The sequence below is a fragment of the Cyprinodon variegatus genome, unplaced genomic scaffold (assembly GCF_000732505.1).
Source record: "Cyprinodon variegatus isolate N-32 unplaced genomic scaffold, C_variegatus-1.0 Scaffold14, whole genome shotgun sequence".
Taxonomy (NCBI): domain Eukaryota; kingdom Metazoa; phylum Chordata; class Actinopteri; order Cyprinodontiformes; family Cyprinodontidae; genus Cyprinodon; species Cyprinodon variegatus.
In genome coordinates, this window is record NW_015150467.1 from 1867531 (window position 1) to 1887454 (window position 19924).

Here is a 19924-nt window from a genome sequence, read left to right on the forward strand (position 1 = left end):
TTTTTAAGCTCTTTCTCAGCTTGCTCCAGCTTCAGCTCAGCCAAACGCATTTCAAACTCGTATTTAATGTTGAGGTGGAAAATTTGATCTTCATATTTCATTTGTAAGTTAATGAGTTCTTTCTGGTGTTTCTCTTTTGTGTGGCAGCAGGTGGACCTAGCCTGCGCTTGGATTTTGTCTTCAGCTTGCTGAAGTTTGTCCTTCAGCTCCATAATTTCCTGCTGCAAAGCCTCATTTTCTTGTTTCAGGACCTTGTTGAACCTTTGGAAGACATTAAAAGGTTGATTGGCTCCAATATTCTCCATTGTCTTATTTTTAACAAGGTGCTGCAAAGTGAAACTGTTCTCTCAAGTAGTTCGCTAAAGAATGTGTCTGGACTGTGCACTAGACTAGGCTTCTAGAATTATTTATAGAATTCTAGACTGCCTACCTCATAGACTGATGATGTCATATCTATCGGCATGGAAACAGTCACTGATCCCAGATCAGCCTTTCCACTGAATGGAACTTTGGTCACATGACTGCAAGACAGCTAAAGAAACAGGTGGATAAGACTGAGCAAATGGCATAGAACCAAGGTTCCACTTTTATATGTGACAAAGGACAACTTTAGCAGAGGTATTGGTTTTGATTGAACATAATAAAAAACTAACCCACTTCTATTCTAAAGCAAAGTGACAGATAATGCAATACAAAACATATTGAAACATAAAAAACATTTTAAATTGACAAACAAGTTATAGCAACACAATATTTTTAATATCCACAAAAGAATAAAAAATCAAGTGGGAATGCATACGTTTTCAACCAATTTTTTTTTTTTTTTGTCCAATTGAAATGCATATAGAATTCTTAGATTTTAGCAAAATTCAGCTAAAACTTCACCATCTTTTACCTTTAACTACTTCAGCATACTTTCAGCTAGAAACACCATTAAACTTTTAAAATGTTTCTGTATCTTTCTGCTATTACTGTTTAACTAATATTTTTTGCTAACTTTTACAGGTTTGCTTTAGTGAAGCTTCAAACTTTTAAAGAATTTTTACAGATTTTCAGATTTATAATGGAAGTCTAGGGACGGAATGTTCAGCTGCTAGAGTGTGGTCACTCTAGGGTTTTCAAACATTTAACTCATGCCAAACAGCTTCAACTCACTCACTCATTTCTCAATCTATGTAAGAAAACGATACATCAAAACGTAAGTATTTTTGTCAGGATTCAGGAAATGTAATCCTCATTTGTGTGGGATTTACAGTTTTCCTACAGTTTGGCCTAGACCACGAAGAAGTCCACACTTCCCCAATAGAAATTCAATGAGAGACTTTCCAAGAAGCTTAGACAAAAATCCAAAATGACACATATTTTCGTATCGCTGCCATTGCTAAACTGTTTGATGTACAAACATGAAACTTGGTATAGAACATCTTCAGACCCTACTAGCACTCACATTGAAGGATTTTTTTCAATATCATTTATGGTTTAGCTGTTTAGCTGACTTGTTCGGGTATAGGAAAAAGTTGATTGTGAGAAAAATCCTTTTTTCTCACAATCAACGTGAAGCGGTGGGGGGGGGGGATGTTCATGTTGCTGCGGTCTGCAGTCCGGACGTTAGATGTCGGTGAAAATTACACACTGTAGCTTTAATAGAGTACATTTTTACCCATTGGAGAACTATGTTCAGATTAGAATAAGAAGAGTCCCAACTGTTACATTTCTGAATGAATCAAACTACTTTTATGTCATCTATGCTATGTAGTTTTTAAAGTCTGTTAAAACCTGTGTTTCTGTTGTGAACACCTTCTATAGATCAGTGTTGTTTTCGTCAACAATGATGAAATTATTTCATTAACAGTCCTTTTTTTCATAATGATAACGAAAACGGACGAGCTAAATATGGATGACGAAAACATGATGACTCACGGGTGTGAGTTTTTGTCGTGAGACGAGACTAAATACAAATGTTAGCGGGTGGTCTGTCAGACGTTTAATATGCATCATTGTGCTGTAATCTGTTGAGCAGTATCAGCCTTGCTGCGGAGTCTTGTTTGGTCATGCCGTCCACCTGGCGTGCAGCTTTGCAGATTCTGCATGACCACAGATGGGCCGCTGCAGCAGCAGAGGGAGTAAAAGTAGGCTGGAATCGTCAGTACTGTGCTCTCAACTCTGACACTCTCACAGAAATGCGTTTTTGCGCTTAGATTCTGGGCTTTGTGCGCCACACTGATGGTTCGCTCTCAGCAGTATTGCTCTTCCTTACTTAATAAACTATATGTGGCTGATCATCCTCTGCCAAGTGTAAAAAATCTACCACATGGAATCCATAAATAATATCCAAAGTAGATATTTCACTGCATTCTGTTTATTTTTGGATGAAGACCCTGATAAAATAGTATGAATGAATATTTCAAAAGTTTAGTTAACATTTTGAAACTTAGGTCCAGATTGCCATGGCATTATAAGGCAATTATGTAGGTTCCCTGTGTATTTTTTATTTTGTATCAGACCCCTTTGAATTTAAATCTACTTTGACCCCTGGGCAGCAGTAACCAAGGAGCAAGACCGCAGATTGATTTAGAAACATTGGTTTAAAGCAGTTTGACTTGGCTGCAATGCTGGAGCTAAACTTGGTGTTAGATCACAGAGTGTCACCACAGAGAGATGAGGTAGAAGAATATATGGGGGAATAAGGGGCAGTTGTGTATTAGAAATACCACTCTGTCGCCGAGCTTTTCATCACTGAAGGTCACCTCTCTTGGGATAGAAAAGGTTCAGAGACGCCTCTGGCTTGGGGTTTAATGAATAAAGGGAAATACAGGAGTATGAAGACAGTGAGACCAGGGGATGAAGGGAAGCTGAAGGGAAATATAAAAGGAAATGACGGCTCGACTGAGAGCAGCAGGAGAGGGGCAATAAACCCAGACTTGCTTTAGTGGAACTAGAGATAGATGGAGATCAAAAGATTCTGTTTGTCACAGCTCAGCTATTACCAATGCTCTGACTGACACCCCAGTGGCCCCCTTAAGGTTTTTCCCCATGAGAGATTTTAGAAGCTGGTAGATTCCAGAGAGAGAGATAGACCCAAAATCTGATGCAAGCCAAATTTTAATTGGTATTAAAAACCTACCAACATAAATGATAAGGTGATTTAAACAGTAAAGTGATTCGAACTGCTGCAGCAAGTAATCTTTTAAGTAAGATGAAAAAAGCCTTTAAAAACATAAAAATTTAACTTAACAAATAGTATATAAAAAATAATCAATGTAACACTGACCTGTAACTTCCAGGTTTAGCGCCCCTGCAGGCAGCAGTGTACTGTCACGTTGCCCTTAGTATTTTTTAATTTTAATAGCAGACCACCTTGGACAAGCGGACTGAGAAGTCATGAAGTTATTAGTAAAGGTAAGGCCGCATTCACCCCTTTAGATTAAATCCCACATCTGAGAATGTAAAATGTGACTGATCAGGTCAGTGTCATATCTGTTTTGTTGTCTGACAACAAAATCTATCATAATAGGCTCTCATGTTTAGGGAAACACAAACTCCTGTAAAGCAGATGCTGTGGGTCACATGATTCATTCAGTGACGGATTTAGAGATGAGCAGCCCGCACGGAGCATTTTAATGCACCAAGTGTGGTATATTGTTCCATACTTAAAAAATTTAAATCTGAAGCAAACAGACCAAGAAAGATTATAATTTCAGCTTGACTGTCAAGGTGTTCAGGGTGAGCAGCTATAAATTGTTTTCACCTGCATCTCATGCTGTTTTAATTTCAGGCCCAATCTCTCCAACAAAACTGTAACACAAAAGCATTAAAAGCTGTAGGATGAAAAAAGCGTGTTTCTTTGCAAAAAGCATATTTCCATACGATGCTGTGAAGCACAAATAATCTGTTCCAACCTATACAGGAAAAAAAAATATTCATAGTTATTTATTTTTTCCTAGGCTTCAGTTAACCTTCATCTTATACAAGAAATGCTGAATGACTACAAAACATTAAATATAATAAAAAAGTTCTGCAGCTTATAATGGCCCCTGACCCAAATGTAAGTGTTCTACAGACTCATTACTCTGCAAATCAGATCACTTAAAAGACACCTCGATAATGTATCAATCTTTTTTCCAGGGAACATCCGATGTACTTAAGATTTTTACTCACTATAGATGTGTACCAGCTCAATCACAACATATTGCTTTTACTAGAAACATGGTAACCTAAGAAAGCTTTTTGTGACATGACTTCAATGCATTAGCCAGGAGCTCATGGATCAACTTGTACTCATTGCAACAGCAGCTGAAAACTATCAGTTACATTATTGTGTAAAAGTCCAACCTTTTTGTCACCTCAATTCAGCAAACAGCTAAAGGCCCCAAAATGATCTGTATAAGCAGGCAGCTGGCTGTAAAGTACTCTCATCAAGCTAAATAATAACTTTTCTAAAGCTGACATGAAGTAATAAGATATCTACTGAGGATTATGAGAGCATGCAGGAAAATTTCAGAGGAGAAATTACTATAGTGATTGTAATTCTGTCAAATAAGTAGAAGAGAATAAGTGAGGTGGTTTTGTACAGCAGGTGAAATAAGTATTGAAATTGAAAACAGGGGAAATGTAATGAACACATGAAGAAATGGAGGTGTAAAAAAGTATGGAAAGCCAAGACACCAACTGAAACCTCTCAGCAATTAGAAAGCAACCCTGCCCCTTTTCAGTGCAAATTAATATCAGCTGGTTCAGTCGCAAATGATGGCCTATAAAAAGGTGTCTCTGCTATCACACAGGAATCATCTTATGATGAGTAAAAGTAAATATTTTCTTAAGACCTTTGCAACCTTGCTGCAAATCATAATGATGGCATTGGTTACAGAAGAATATCTAAACTTCTAAATGTTCCAGTGAATTTCACCATAAACTGACCATGACCAGGTGCTCCTTGCAAGATTTCTGACAGAGGTGTAAAAAGAATTATCAGAAGAGTTGTCCAAGAGCCAGAGACTACTTGTGGAGAGCTTCAGAAAGACCTGGAATTAGCAGGTACAATTGTTTCAAAGAAAACAATAAGTAATGCACTCAACCGCCATGGCCTGAATGCATTATCCTCACGCAAGACTCTATTGCCGAAGAAAATCAATGTTAAAGCTTGTTTAAAGTTTGCTTTACAACATTTAGACAAGCTTGTGAAATACTGGGAGAATATAGTCTGGTCAGATTAGACCAAAATTGATCTCTTTGAATGCCATAATACACATCATGTTTAAAGGTCAAATGGCACTGCACATCGCCCCAAAAACACCACATCAACAGTGTTTGAAGGTGGGAATATCATGGCGTGGGGCTGTTTTTCAGCATATGGTACTGGCAAACGTCAAATAATAAGGAAGGATAAAGTCACAAACAGCTTTTCACATCAGGAAATTAAACATTTTGCCCATTGTCTGTTCAAAATACTTTAACTTCAGTCAAAAAGAATGAAAAGTGTCTGTAAACAGCAGTTTTCTCTTGTCACATACAGCCATATTTTAAAGAGATTTAAGTGTATTAAAGCCATGTACAAATTCATTGGCATATGAAAGTTAATCTCCAGAGCAGGTACAATTTATAATGCGTTTGGAAAATGTGTTGAGCAGGCACCACATATTTTATTTGTTTGCCTTTAGGAATGCATATCAAATTCTTATGATCAATCATTTAAAAACCGTAATTCTTCAAACATAAAACTGATTGTGAACAGTTTTTACATCAAAATCAAGTGCAATTCTGTAAGCAATTTGAGACAGTGGTTCCTTCTCTAATGTCTGCCAGGCAATGCAGACAATGCAGTCAGCCATTTTTGACTGGTGTTTACTCTTTTAAATCGATCTTTTTCTATTTTCAATTTCTATTCATTTATTTTCTTTAGTTCTTTTTTTTTTTATTATCATTAACTCCAACTTAATGACAGAATAGCATCAAGAAGCAATTGCAATCTGCTCACCTAAGTAGATTGCATATGCAATGTGTTTTATCATCTTACCTCATCTTTTATCATCTCACCCATTGGCCAAGCGATCGCTGTAGATCTCCTGCAACATGCACACTTCTTTCACAAGCATTTTGTTGTTGTTGTTTTTTTCCCCATGCATTTTAGCGCTTCTTATTTTCAATCATTGAAGATTAAGCCATGCCTAAAGTTTTTTATGTATTTCACTTCTTTTGTAGGACTGCCAACTCATCCATCTTCCCAGTAACTCTAACCAGCTCCCCATACCTCACCTCTGAATTGATTGTCTATATAACGGCTAACAAGAAGTATGTGAAAATGAGGGATGATGCAATCCTTACAAAGAAGAAGGACGTCATTAAATGTGTTCATTTATTAGATAGGATAGGTCTTTTTTTTCTCTGTAAAACAGATATGAATTGTGTATTCTAGCCTCAGCTCTGCTCACATTACTCTGGAGCTGTAAAATAACAAATGAGTGTTGCTGAAGTGGAGCACTTCATGAGTCATTACTGGTTTTGTGAGTAGTCCGTTGATGGGGTGATTGGATGGTATAAAATAATTCTAATGTAGCCACAACATAACTAGAAGACCAGCTTTTTTTTTTTTTATTTCCACAGGCCCAAATCATGCTCCTTCTAAACCTTAACTATCCTGATTAAAAGCAATCCTACCAGTTTATTGAACCACAGAGCAACAAGAAAAAGAGAGGTCAGTGCAATAGTAAACAACCCCCCCCCCCCAAAGTATAGAAAATCTGTAAGCCATTTTATAGTCAACAGAGGCGATGCAATAATACTGTTAAATTATATTTGTCAATTTATACAAATAGATCGTTAAAAAAATAATATATTGTGATTTCTGGATTTTTACTTTTCGATTATGTCTCTCACAGTGGACATGCACCTACAGTGCGCTGACAATTTCGGACCCCTCCATGATTTATTTCTAATTGGGAGAACTTGCAAAATAGCTGGGTATTAAAATACTTATTTTTCTCACTATACATTTATATATAGGCTCCTCCAGGAATCTTTGGAGGATCTAATCAGAGAGGATCTGTTGAGATATTTGGAAAATCTAATAGCAGATGAAAAGAAAGATAACTCCTCTGCTTGCAAAGGAAGTATTGTATTTTAACTAGTGCTCTACATGTGTATATGTAAATACAGCTTTGTGCCTATCCCCCAAAGGCATCACAAAGCATAATCAAGAAGCACTGAATGCATATTAGTATCAGAATATGTCCACCTACCGTCTGCAGCATGCATGCTTTATTTATTTATTCATGTTTATCCAGGGATCAATAACAAAATACCCACCACATATGAGCAATGGTAATGTGGTGTTTCTCTCTCTAATGAGTGCTTTGGACAATGTAGGTGGGTACTGTTTGTCAGAATTTCTGTTGTGGAAGCATAGATAAAATGACCTTTCCAATATTAACATAAACCACAGCGATCTCTGGGTAATGTGAAAGTTTCAATAATAACACCAATGCATGAAAAATAGCTACCCACCTATGCTGGCCTCTGCGGCTTTTATTTCTCTTTTCCGCATTGTCTTGTGTTATTCTGCCCACACATTTACAACATGGTTGTGTTTGATATTCATTGTGTTTGTGTATGTACAATCAGACCTCTGTCAACAAATTCTCAAAGTGAGTCAACCTTGTTGTGTGATCATTTTCACTGGTGAAATCAGAGGCTATTACCAGAAAGCTTCTGGTTACAACCTGGTGAGCTCTCATAATTAACAATCTAGTTTTACTTATATACATACATATATACTAATTAGTGCCAGATTATTTCAAACCACAGGTGAGATCTACAGTATTCCAGGATTCTAATTCCTCAGTTCTTGCCTGTTTGCCTGACCTGATCTGATCTGTCCCTGTTTCTGAGCCTGCCGGATCCTTGTCTAACCTGACTGCCTGCTTGTTTGGCCTGATTCTGATCTGTTTGTCTGCCTGCCTATTGCAGAGCCTGGAACTGTTTCCCAACCTCGTCCTGGATTTCCCTCTGGCTCTTCATTGGACTTCTGATCACCTGGCTCTGACCCTGGACTTCGCCCCCGACTATAGATTCTGGTTGTCCTCCTGTTCCTCCTGCCTACTATTACCTGATCACCGATCATCATAATCCAGCAGGAGTTATTTTCTGGGACTTCCTGGCCAGTGATGGCAGTATCAGTACTACAACTCGAGCCTAAATCCTGTGTTGCACTTTGTTGATCTAGCCAGCGTATGCCCGACTTAAGAAAAATCTTGCAAAAACACTGCCCTATGTTGGATAAGTTATGGGTCAGTTTTGTATAAGTTATGAGCACAGTGTAGCACGCTAAGGCACGGCGGCACTCATCGACATACAGCAAGTACGTCGAGAAATTTTGAACACTCACAAATTTTCCCTACGTATGCCAGCGGATAAGTTGCAGGTAAGTTATTTGATCATTGACTTACGTTAAGTGTAAGTTACTCATAAGTCGTGGTGTCTAGCTTATCCAAAGCCTATCAGTAATTTGTGCACAACTTATGCGTAACTATCTAGAACTTATCTCCAACACATATCAACGTATAGCATCTGCTGGCAGGCATCAGCAAACCCTCTTTTTTTTCTTTTTTTACATTTATTTATTTATTCTTTTTTTTTGGCATGTGGTAAACAGCAGCTAGGTTAACCCTGAATAGTCTGGCCCATAAAATAATTGACAGAAAATAAAAATAAAAAAATAATTCAAGTTGTCTTTGAACTTTCTGACCAATGAGATGAAAAACATAAATTTTTACAAGTTAAATTAGATAATTTATTTGCTTCAATGTTAATTCATTATGCATTTTTGCATAATCTTTTATACATGATCTCTTTGCTAGATTTGCCTCATTGTGTAAGTCAAGATTTTTAAGAACGAATATATCACACTGCAGAAGTCTTAAAAAACTCATGTACCGAATATGATACCCTTGAATTTAAAGGGCTAATACAGCGATCAAATAAATCTTTATTCAGACCAGGCGCATTGCTGCCCCCCTCAGGACACATTTCATGGCCATTATGCTGCCGTGCGTTATGCATAAGCTAGACTGTCATTGGAAATAAGTTCTGGACTCATTATTAATACTCTATGTATACACCCAAATTTGAAAAAAATATAGAGAATGTTCAGCGTATGCCAGCCTTTTAGAACATTCTGGGACATCAGGCATAGGCTGGCTAAATTGTCAAGGTGTGACAGGGACTTAACCTCGTGATTATTCCCAGACTGAGGACTAAGAGAAGGTTAGTGACATTACGTTTCTGATTGATGCACATCATAAAGGTAACCTCATCACCAATCTTCTGTGACAAGGTCCAGAGGTTCCTGCCCTAGTCGCTGACACCACCTGCTGCAGATTTGCTTCAATAAACTGTGTTAAGCTCTCACACTGGTTGTCTGGTTTGAATTCTGGGTCCATCTGTTTTGATAATTACATCATGAACTAAAAAAATCTTCTTTTTTTTTCAGAGAAACCTATTTGGGACAACTGTGATTAACCTGAATAATTATTGATATTTTAGAACTGAACAAAAGGGTGGATTTTTTTATATCAGCTTCTGTGTCAACATCCTCTTTTTGAGACAAAACAATATTGTTTTCTGCAAAAAATAAAAAGCTAAGACACATCAGAAAAACACTGCACAACACTAACACTAAAGGAATTTCATAAATAAAGCTGAGATCTACATGTTTTTTTCAAAAACTATTACACACTTTTATTCAACCATTTTGAATATAAAAAAAAATCACAGACCCTCGTATTGCCATCTTTTTCATTCATTTCATAAAGTATTCCTTGCTTGTTCAATTTTGCCCAATTTAGTCAGTTTTTGGTAAAACACCAACCTTTGATAATAGTTCTTAAAACATTTGTCTAAAAGATTTGCAGGGAAATATATTTTAGACCTATAAAACTATTGAAAGAACTGAGTGTGAATTAAAACAATAATCATATTTCAAATTCCTTTTTTGAGACAAAAATATGCTTTGCAGATAGTTGTAACCGAGACTCACATTATAGGAAGAGGTGCATGACATCTTTGTGTGCAAAAATAGATATTTTTTTTTGTAAAAATAGATATTTTCAAAAATAAATATATATTAAATGCATAGACACTGATGGCAGTGAAAAAAAGAGCAAGCACATTTACGGCTACTATCATCTACGGAGGAAATGTCGGGATGCTAAAGGCAGTGAGGAGAAAAAGACAGATTTGTCCTCTCCATTGGAAACACTTTGCCCCGGGATTACGAAATAATTGGAATCTTGGATTCAAAGGAAGGAGAAACCCAAACCTGAGGGAAAATGTAAGAAAGCAGTTTATGTCACAGCAAGGACAAATATACTGACCATGGAGAGAACAGCTTGCTCATTAAAGAGACTGCAGCTGTAGCCTCAGAAAGTTTATTGGAAAAAGAAAATACTTTCTTCTACAGAATGTGTCACAAATCGGTATAAAACTGTTATGTCTGCAGCGTAATCTTTACATTTTGGGGATCTAACAAACCAATACCCTACAAATTCAGAAATTCCCCATAGCAAACCCAGTCTGCCTGTAATTCATCCCAGGGATGTGTGACTCTTTCAAACAGAAACTATAGTAGTCTTGATAGTTGTTGCTCTATTGTTTCTGTCTCCCATATATAGTCCTTCTCTCCAGTCCATCAGTGCTGGTTTCTCCTCATTATCTACTCCTCATGTGTGATTTCCTTTTTTGTTTTTTGTTTTGTTTTCATGTTTATTGTTTTTGGATTTGTGCTTCTGTTGCCATTTGTTGCTTCATTAAATCAGCAATACTCATCTCTGCCTCCTCATCTCTGCATTTGGGTCCTCAACCCAGGGGTGCCTTAAGGGGGTGAAAAAGTTAGGAGGATTCCTTGACTGAGGCGGCCCCAAAAGTAGAACAAACTTGTCCAGGTATATTTTTTTCAAATGTAAAAAGAAAATCCAGCAGTGAAATATATTGTCTTTTATGTTCTCACAAAGATAATTTATGAGACCCCCCACCCCCATGAAATTCCAATAAATGGTTTGGTCCTTAGGTCCTGCATGCTGCAAAAGATCCCCCTGTCTGTCACCGGCATGATATCAGCAGTTTGCTCGTACAGGGGCTACCTACGCATCATTTGACGTCGTTATACAAAAATTAAACAAATAAAAAAAAAAAAATAAATAAGCAACAGTGCGGAAGAAAACATCCGCAGCTGAAAAATGCAGCAGAGGGACAGAGACAGGCCACATTGTACCAGTACAGAGACTGAGGGAATTAATCTCTTTTTAACATTTTCTATATATACAAAAACATTGTAAAAAAATATATATAATTTTTTATACATAATAATCACTATAAAATGAAATTGCTTCCAGTTGTTTATACTGTATCCTGTACAGGATTTTAAATTAAAATTTAAACTATTACAAGACATCTATATATTTTTATCATTCTCATGAGCAGCCTGAAACAGCCACACCAAAAACACATTTTTATTGTCAAATGTAAATGTAATTAAATTAATGAAAAATAGTTCTCGGGGCCAGCATCAAAATAACATGTCCTTCAATAAAGTTATAGTGAAACCTAACAGTAATATATCTTCATAATCTAAAACCTATATTCTATTCATGTGTGCATAGCTACAACTGTTCTTTTTGTTTTAAATAAGCTTTTATTATTTTGATAGGATGATTTTTATTGTAAAGTTTAAAGTTAATGTTTATTTAACTTTTTCTAGGCCAAATCTTTCATGAGGTCCCAAATTTCTGGCAGCACCCCTGCCTCAACCAACCTCCACCCTACACGGACAACATCCTAACAATATCTGCAGTGCATTTCTCCACAATATTCTTTTGTTCCCCAAAAGGTTCATTAGAGCAGCTTCTAGAAATGTGATAGATTTTTCACTTATTAATAGCAATAGAAATATTCACTTCATAAAATCCATTTTGTGCCTTGAACTTTTTGGTTTGACATCGTTTTATATGTAAATACCATTTTGATGTAACTAACACAGCAAGGAATGAGCCACACATCAGTTTCAAGGTATACCATTATTTTAAACAGTTTTAAACCGCTTAGAACTTTCTTAAATTCAGTGATTATATTTTTATTTGCAGATATTACACTATGAAAACCTCACAAAGGTAATTTGCTTAATTTTTCCATATTTTTTTTCCAAATAATTCTCTGTTTTAATTTTTAAATATATATATACTATTTATGCCCACGGCGTATCTAAAAAGGAAAGGTCCACCTCTTTTTGTACCACTATTTTTCAACCACTCCAAGGCCTTAGTTGTAGTCAGCCGAGCTATAACAGACATTTCTTTGCACCTTTTACAGCATCACTGAATGAAGTCACCACATCTGTTACTCTATCTGGCCTGTAATGGACAACAATTACTTAATGTAGCTTTAAATAGAAGCCAAACTCAATTTCCAATCACACCACTACTGTCATTATTCAGCAAATAACTCTCCCTATCTTTCCAGACAATTTAAATCTTTCCACTGGATGTGAGCAAGACAAATGCACACCTCGTTGTGTTTATGGGTTCACGGGTGTCTGATTGTATCTGGGTATGTACTGTACGTGTATGTGTGTGTACCATGCGACTGGTCCTCCATGTGTCCCAGAGTTTCGATCTGCTCCACCAGGTCATTCGAGTTCCACTGACTCATACCCAGCAGAATGGCGCTCTTTCCCTCCATAACATCTGCTGGGACACACACAAACACATGGAGTACACACTTAAACAAAGGCAGAAAATGGGAGGCAAAAACCCACTTCTCATGCATGGATGCTATATCACCAAAACAAAGAGCTTTTTTTGTTGAAAATAAATAAGATTTTTGATTTTATCTCAAGTGTTGAAGCATAATTCACACATTCAAAGAAGAGAACAAAAACACCTAGGTATTCTATTTAAATGTGACCAGACTGAGAAGCACTGGTTGTTCATGCCCAGTGCAAACACAGACTGACATGTAGCAGGAAAATAAAGGCCACATGGTGGAGGATGAAGATGACAGGGCAAATAACAAGGCGTGGCAACCATGCAGTGTATTTCATATGGTTCATGATGGCAGGAAACAAGTCAGACAGCTATTGTGCTGCCAATGCATCACTGACATTTTGGCAGGAATGGTGTTTACACAGACGGAGGGCACCTTTACTGCAGAATGTTACTATATATTCTTTTTCCCTTCTGTTTCAAGTATATCATTATATAAAACACTACTCTTTCAGACTGCTGGTTGATGACTTGAAAATCAAAAATTAATATTTTGAGATGTGTCTGTTATATGCTTTAAATAATTAAATAACTGCTTCCTTCTAGGATTTTCTGAGGCAAGTCAGGCCAAAAATAAAGATCTGGCTGATCCAATCCAATATCAGTGTTTGACCCTGTACTATTGTTCTTTTTTATGTCAGACAATAAATTGAGGCCATGAAAGCATGCATCCATCCATCTATTTTCCGTCACGCTTATCACCGCTGGGGTCACGAGGGGGGCTCGTGTCTATCTCCAGTTGTCAATGGGCGAGAGGCGGGGTACAACCCGGAGAGGTCACCAGTCCATCGCAGGGCAACACAGAGACAAACAGGACAAGCAACCATTCATGCACACAAGAACAATTTAGAGAAGCCAATTAACCTAACAGTCATATTTTTGGACTGTGGGACGACGCTGGAGTACCCGGAGAGAACCCATGCATGCACAGGGAGAACATGCAAACTCCATGCAGAAAAAGCCCAGGGTCACTGTACAGCCCTTGGCCATGAAACCACCGACCAATTATTAGTAAATTGTCCTGTGTTGCCCTTGTTGTATGTGATAGCTTTGCATACTTTATATCTGTTAAGTTGAAGTTAAAAAATGTTGCATACATTGATAGAACATTTACATAGTAATAATAGTATTTACAAAATGGTAGGAAATAAAAAAAATGTTTTGTGTTGAAGAGCAGCTTGTTACTAAAGCAAAGCGTAGTGCACAATCAACGTTATATAGAGGGAGAATAAATCATTAAAGAATGTACACTTCTATGAAGGTACCCTTCTACTAAGAAATATTGGATGTGGATATAACAACAATTTAGACTTCCATAAAAAAAACTGCAACTACCATAATGGTATGCTGTCCCTTTTAACAGCTGTTTGAATTTAGCAGCTCAGTAGCTGACAAATACAGGAACATGTCATAAAAACATTCTGGCACACAGCATGTAATTATCGGTATTATACTGTAATTAAATTTCTGTAAAGTGAGATATGCTATCATTTTGCCCATGTATGAAGTAAAGTCTAATAACACCTTTGAGGCTATCTATAAAACAATATTTACACCTCACACACAATGTGAACAAAACCAATAAGGCAAAGCAGCTCACTGATAAATCCTCTAACCTGTTCAAAGAATAAATAAAAAAAAACTGAGGTGTATAGATTTAAAAAGCATAATCCTATTAAGACTGATCCAAATAGAAATCAAACAGAGAAAACAAAGCACATGGTGTTGATATAACAGTGGTTTATCCACTTTTCAGTTTCTGTGTGCTCTGCCAAGCACTGACTTCTGGTTAAAGAAAAACACAGGCAGTTTATTTTTTCTCTTTAATCTGGGATACTCCATCATGTCGCAGTTTTATCAGAAATTAAGCAACACAAAAAGTTTGATATGCACAAACATGACAAAATAACTGCTACTGTTAATCAACTCAAACTCATATAAAGAACAGGGTGAATGATTAAAAAGTGCTCCTTTGGGTTTTCAGAGTGTTATCTTCATATTTAAGACATTTCCTAACTTTCTTTTAATTAATTTCTCTTCATTCATGTTCTGTTTAAAAGTTGCTGTTTGCATCGCTCATACAAGCTTAATTTCCATAAGAAGATTTTTAATTTTTCCACTATGTCAGACTCGCCACCGGTAAGTGAAAATTAGGACGAGCACGTAGGACAGCCCTATGTAAAGATTTCACCAGAATGATTGACAATTAGGAGGACCGCTTATTTTGATGATCCATCCGGAAAAAGAACATCCTCCACTATACCCTTAAGGGTTAAAAAATATCTAAAAAAAATTATATAAGCCCCAACCCCTTAAAAAAAACCACAGAGGTAAATACAAAATATAGTATCTTAATTAAAGGTTCTTATTATCAAGTCAAAAAAATATATATAAGTGTTGCACCAATACCAGTATCAGGCGGGGCCCCGATACAGCACTAAAATGGTGGTATCGGTATCGGTGAGTACCAACAAATAGGGCATCGATACCATTTTGAGAGCAAAAAGTTTATTCAACTATTGTCTCCAATTCCAGGTAGGCAATAAAAAGTTCTACTGGATTCACTTTGTATAAGTCTTTTTCCTGCTTCACAAAGGTAGGCAGCAGCGTGACAAAGCCATGATGGCAATTATTTTACACCCAAGTAGTATGCAGTTCTTCAAATACACACATACATCAATTTCAAACAGATGGTATCAGGATGGTATCGGTATCAGCTGATACTGCACAGCCAGGCATTTGGTATCGGTATCGCGGCCAGACAATGGAATCGGTGCAACACAAAAAAAATCCAAATCTACTTAACCCTGTGTAAAAAAAAAAATCATTTTACCCTTTTTGTTAAAAAATGATGGCGGTTTATCACATCTGAGTTCACTTTCTCTAGCCAGACCCAGGCTTGATTACTGCCACACCTGGTTTTAATCAAGAAATCACTTAAATACGACCTGCCAGGTCAAAGGAGTAAAAAACAAGTGAGATGTGTCTGTCTGGAATGGGTTACAAAGCAATTTCTTAATTTTTCAGACACCCCCTCCCACAACTACATCCAAAGACAAGCAGACCTCACTTTCCTCACATAAGGTCAGTGTTCATGCCTCTAACATCCAAAAAAGACCGGGTATAAATGGCCTGCATGGCAGAGATCCAAGATAAAAAACAACAACATTAATTTTCCAGAGCACATCTTGATCCTCAAGGATAAAATTCTCTTTCGGAAGGTGAAACAAAAATTGAACTTTAAGTGAACTGTGTTGCATTACATCTAAAGTAAAACTTACTATGTTTCAGAAAAAAGAACTTCATATCAAGAATCAAATATAGTGTAGGTGTGATGGTCTGGCACTGTTTTGCTGCCTTAGTAGCTAAAAGACCTGCTTTGATAAATGGAGCCATGAATTATGCTGTCTACCAATAAATCCTAAAGGAGAATGTCCGGCCTCTAACTGATAAAAACTTGGTTTCTGCTTCAGGATAATGACACAAAACCTGAATCTGAAATCTATTGAGATGTGTCATTACCTAAATGGGCTCTTCATGCTGGAAAACCCTCCAACTGGCTTAATTACAACAATTCTGAAAAAGACTTGTTGCAAGATATCACAAACGCTTGTTTGAGGCTGTTGCTGATAAAGGGGTCCAGCATGTTATTAGGTTTAGGGGGCAATCACTTTTTAGTACAGTGCTATGTTGGTTAGACAAGTAAATATAAATAGCGCAAACCCTTTTTCACACCACACCCTATTTTTTCACCAACTCATTTCATTAAGTGTTTTAAGTGTTTGTTTTCCTAATACCTTTTCTGTCCATCAGACGGGTGGCGCTTCCAGCTACATTGCAGGTGAGGGCAGGAAGTTATATTTTGCTTTAAAAACATCTGCTTGGCCCTAAAAAACTTTTTGAATTACATAACACAAGACATTTGACTTGATTTGACTTTGAAATAATAAATTTGGAGTCCATTAAAAAAAAACAACAACACAAAACAAGGCTGCTATTGAATTCACAGTGGTGGTTTTAGAGAAGCAGAGGCTCGCATCAGATTCAGATCAGAGTTAGAGCTCCCTGTACACCGCCTGATATGGAGGTTTGATGTTTATAGCTGTATCTTACATATAATGTTTTGTGATGGATAATTGGCTACAGGTAGGTGAACATAAAACTACTTTAGGTAAATGTTAACAACCAGTAGCAGGAGAGATGACTTGTGGTCAGACTGTTGACTTATGTATGCATTCTTTTGACTGTATTTGTTGTTTACTCTTCTGGAAAATGAGGTTGACCTTTAACCTTCATCCTCTTCAACTGGACTGGTCTTGCCGCAGTTTCATTTTTTTTACTTAAAGTCTCCAGAAGATCATTGTTTCTCTTTCCATCAGATTTTTTGGAGTTCCTTTGACAGTGTTTCCACAAGGCTATTCTGCCATAACTTCATCAGCTTCCAAGCTGGATAATCAGAAGCAGCAGTTAGTACATGTCTTGTTACAAAAAATATTTCCTGTAAACTCAGTGGAGGTACAACAAGTGCCTTACTCAAAATGCATTTGTGGTGGCTGACAATGAGAAGCAACAATAGGGAGTTTGCTAGAGGCTACCCTGTCTGTGCTCCAAGGCACATCCAGGCTTCTCTCCCTTCCATTTATCTGGATGACCATGGTCAGTAATGGCAATGCTTTTTGGGACAGCATAGCCACCTTTCAATGTTAACACCAGTATCAAAACAATAAAGATCCTATTTTCTCCTCAGGGTTGACTGTGTAACTCCTTCTAAACATGTTTCTGCCGTAGGGACTAAAGCTCTCTGGCTGCAATTTTTTTTGTGTGTGTCTGAAATCAGTGAAATTGCAATATCCTGATAATCTTACTGTAACGCAACATCTAACAAGAAATATTTTACTGAGTGCAAACAATCAAATTTGATATTTTTGGGCTTAACATTTATGGAAAAAAAGAAGTTTGCAAATTAAGTTGAAATAGTTAATTTAAAGAGCTATTATTTCAGTTTAGCCCAATAAAATGCAGGGATGACAGAATAAAGAACACATTGTATTGTGCAATGGATATATATATACTCATTTTACACTGTTAATGATATTTTAATGTTTGTCAGCGTGCTTTAAATCAGAGTTTTATCAAGCAAAACATGGTTCAGCTTTTTTAGACTCGAAAGAGATCCACTATATGTTTTAAGAAATATCTAAATTAATGTGGAAGTTGACAAGCAGGCCTTAATGATTCCAGCTACCATAATGGTCCTCATGAAAAACAGGAAAGTTAATGCTTTATTCGTTTTCTGTTATATAATCTGGTTTCCTATCTTCTCCAAAAATGTTTAATAGTTCCTGTAAAAATACACCTTTTTTTATTATAATCAAAACCCTAACTCTCCAGCTACAAAATTCAATAAGTGAATGATTGAAGCTATTTAAAGGCAAGCTTCCTGTCAGTTCCTGTTTTGCATTTTCCATGCCTTTTAACCCATATAATTAAGGACAATTACAGTGGTTTATAGTTTATAGTTCAGCACCTTTTTAAGTGGAAAACCATTATAGCTGTCAGTTTGCTACAGAAATTCACCTTAATAACATTTTAACAACAGAGAATGGGCAAGTTTTCTGGAATTTCTGACAACCAAACAGAACATTTCATTGTCAAGGAAGGATATAATTTAAATCATTTTTGGAAACAAATTTGAATTGATTTGCATAAAATTTGGGTATGAAAAGTGGTGGCTTTTGTAGAAGGAGAATACATTGTTGTCATTTTTTCTTTTCTTATTTGTTGTTCCCTGATTGGCAAATACATTATCATTATGCAGGTATTTGTCTTGTATGATGAAAAGCACACACACACACACACACACACACACAAAAAACAAAAATCAAAAACAAAAATGACCTAAAAAGGCTCTAAATAAATAACTATCAACACAATATTTACACCCCTTGTGAATGCCATGGAAAGAACAGCCCCCTTAAGTGATTTATAAATCAGAAGTGTTTTTGCCATTGCAAAAATGGTCAAGTACAAAATACATAAGGGTCATAAAAATCTGATTTTTCTCTAGTATTAAAAGTACCCTGTTATTTTTGCTTCTTTTGTTTACTAAAGAAAGAATAAATCCAATGTTTAAATAAAATTAAGAAGTAGTTAAATTGTCAAATAAATGGGATTTCTTAATCCCATGGGTCCAAAACCTCCTAATTATGCAAAAAAGAAAAAAAAAGCCAAATAAAAAGAAAGAAACCATATCCTTGCCTAGACTTTTCAATTAGTTTGGTCGATTGTTCTTTTCTTTGGTTTTCTACTTTGGGAGGGTTATATAGACGAACACAAGCTTATACTGATTTGAAAGGTGGAAGAATATAGCCATGGAAGATACGGATATTTGAAGTGGGACACACATATTTTAGCCCCCTTTACTTAAAGGTCCAGAGTCATTAAATGCCCTTACAACCCTCCTTTTTAGTGAATGTTGCAAAATTGTTCTATATCAGCCTGGATACAAACTTTCAATGGTTAAACATGGTGATGCAAGTTGTGTGCTTTTAGGGAAGATGTTCTTGAGCAGAGACACAGAAGCAGATCAGAGTGCATCAAAAGACATGGAGATAAAATACATAAAGAAATCCTGTAAGGGTGGGAAAAACCACTGGGGTGGATTGTTCACATTCTAGAAGGAAAAACGATCCTAAACATCTGTACAGCCCAAGCTCCAATGGAAATCGTCTAGATCAGGCATGTCCAAAGTCGGTCCTGTAGGCCTGCAGGTTTAAGACGTTTCCCTTCTTCAGAACAGCTCATTGATAGCAGCCCATGGATAGCCTATTAACAGGCTTTTACTGAACTGCAATCATTGCGCTGAGACTCAGAAATATCGAAAACCTGTAGTACAGAAGCTCTCGAGGACCAACTTTGGACAATCATGGTCTAGATCAACAGAAAATTGTATGACTGAATGGCCGAAGGTCTAGATACAATTAGATTGAGAATCAGTTTTGGTACTTGAAAACTGATCTTAAACAGATTCTCTCTGGCTAGCAATACTTAGCCTGAGTTATTTTCTAGACAAGCTTTGTAAGGCTCTTTAGATATGCAAAGCTTGTAAAGACTTA

The 19924-nt window shown here is 36.6% G+C and overlaps 1 protein-coding gene across 3 annotated transcripts in view; it reads right to left on the reverse strand.

Annotated features, from left to right (window-relative positions):
- Nucleotides 1-19924, reverse strand: part of pitpnm3 (PITPNM family member 3) — a 149966-nt gene that overhangs the window by 77200 nt on the left and 52842 nt on the right. For 2 of the 3 annotated variants that reach the window (XM_015382891.1, XM_015382875.1), the window contains exon 3: nucleotides 12624-12734. In XM_015382891.1, coding sequence (XP_015238377.1) covers nucleotides 12624-12734 — 111 coding nt within the window. The remainder of the gene's footprint in view (nucleotides 1-12623; nucleotides 12735-19924) is intronic. The other variant, XM_015382884.1, reaches the window with a different exon arrangement.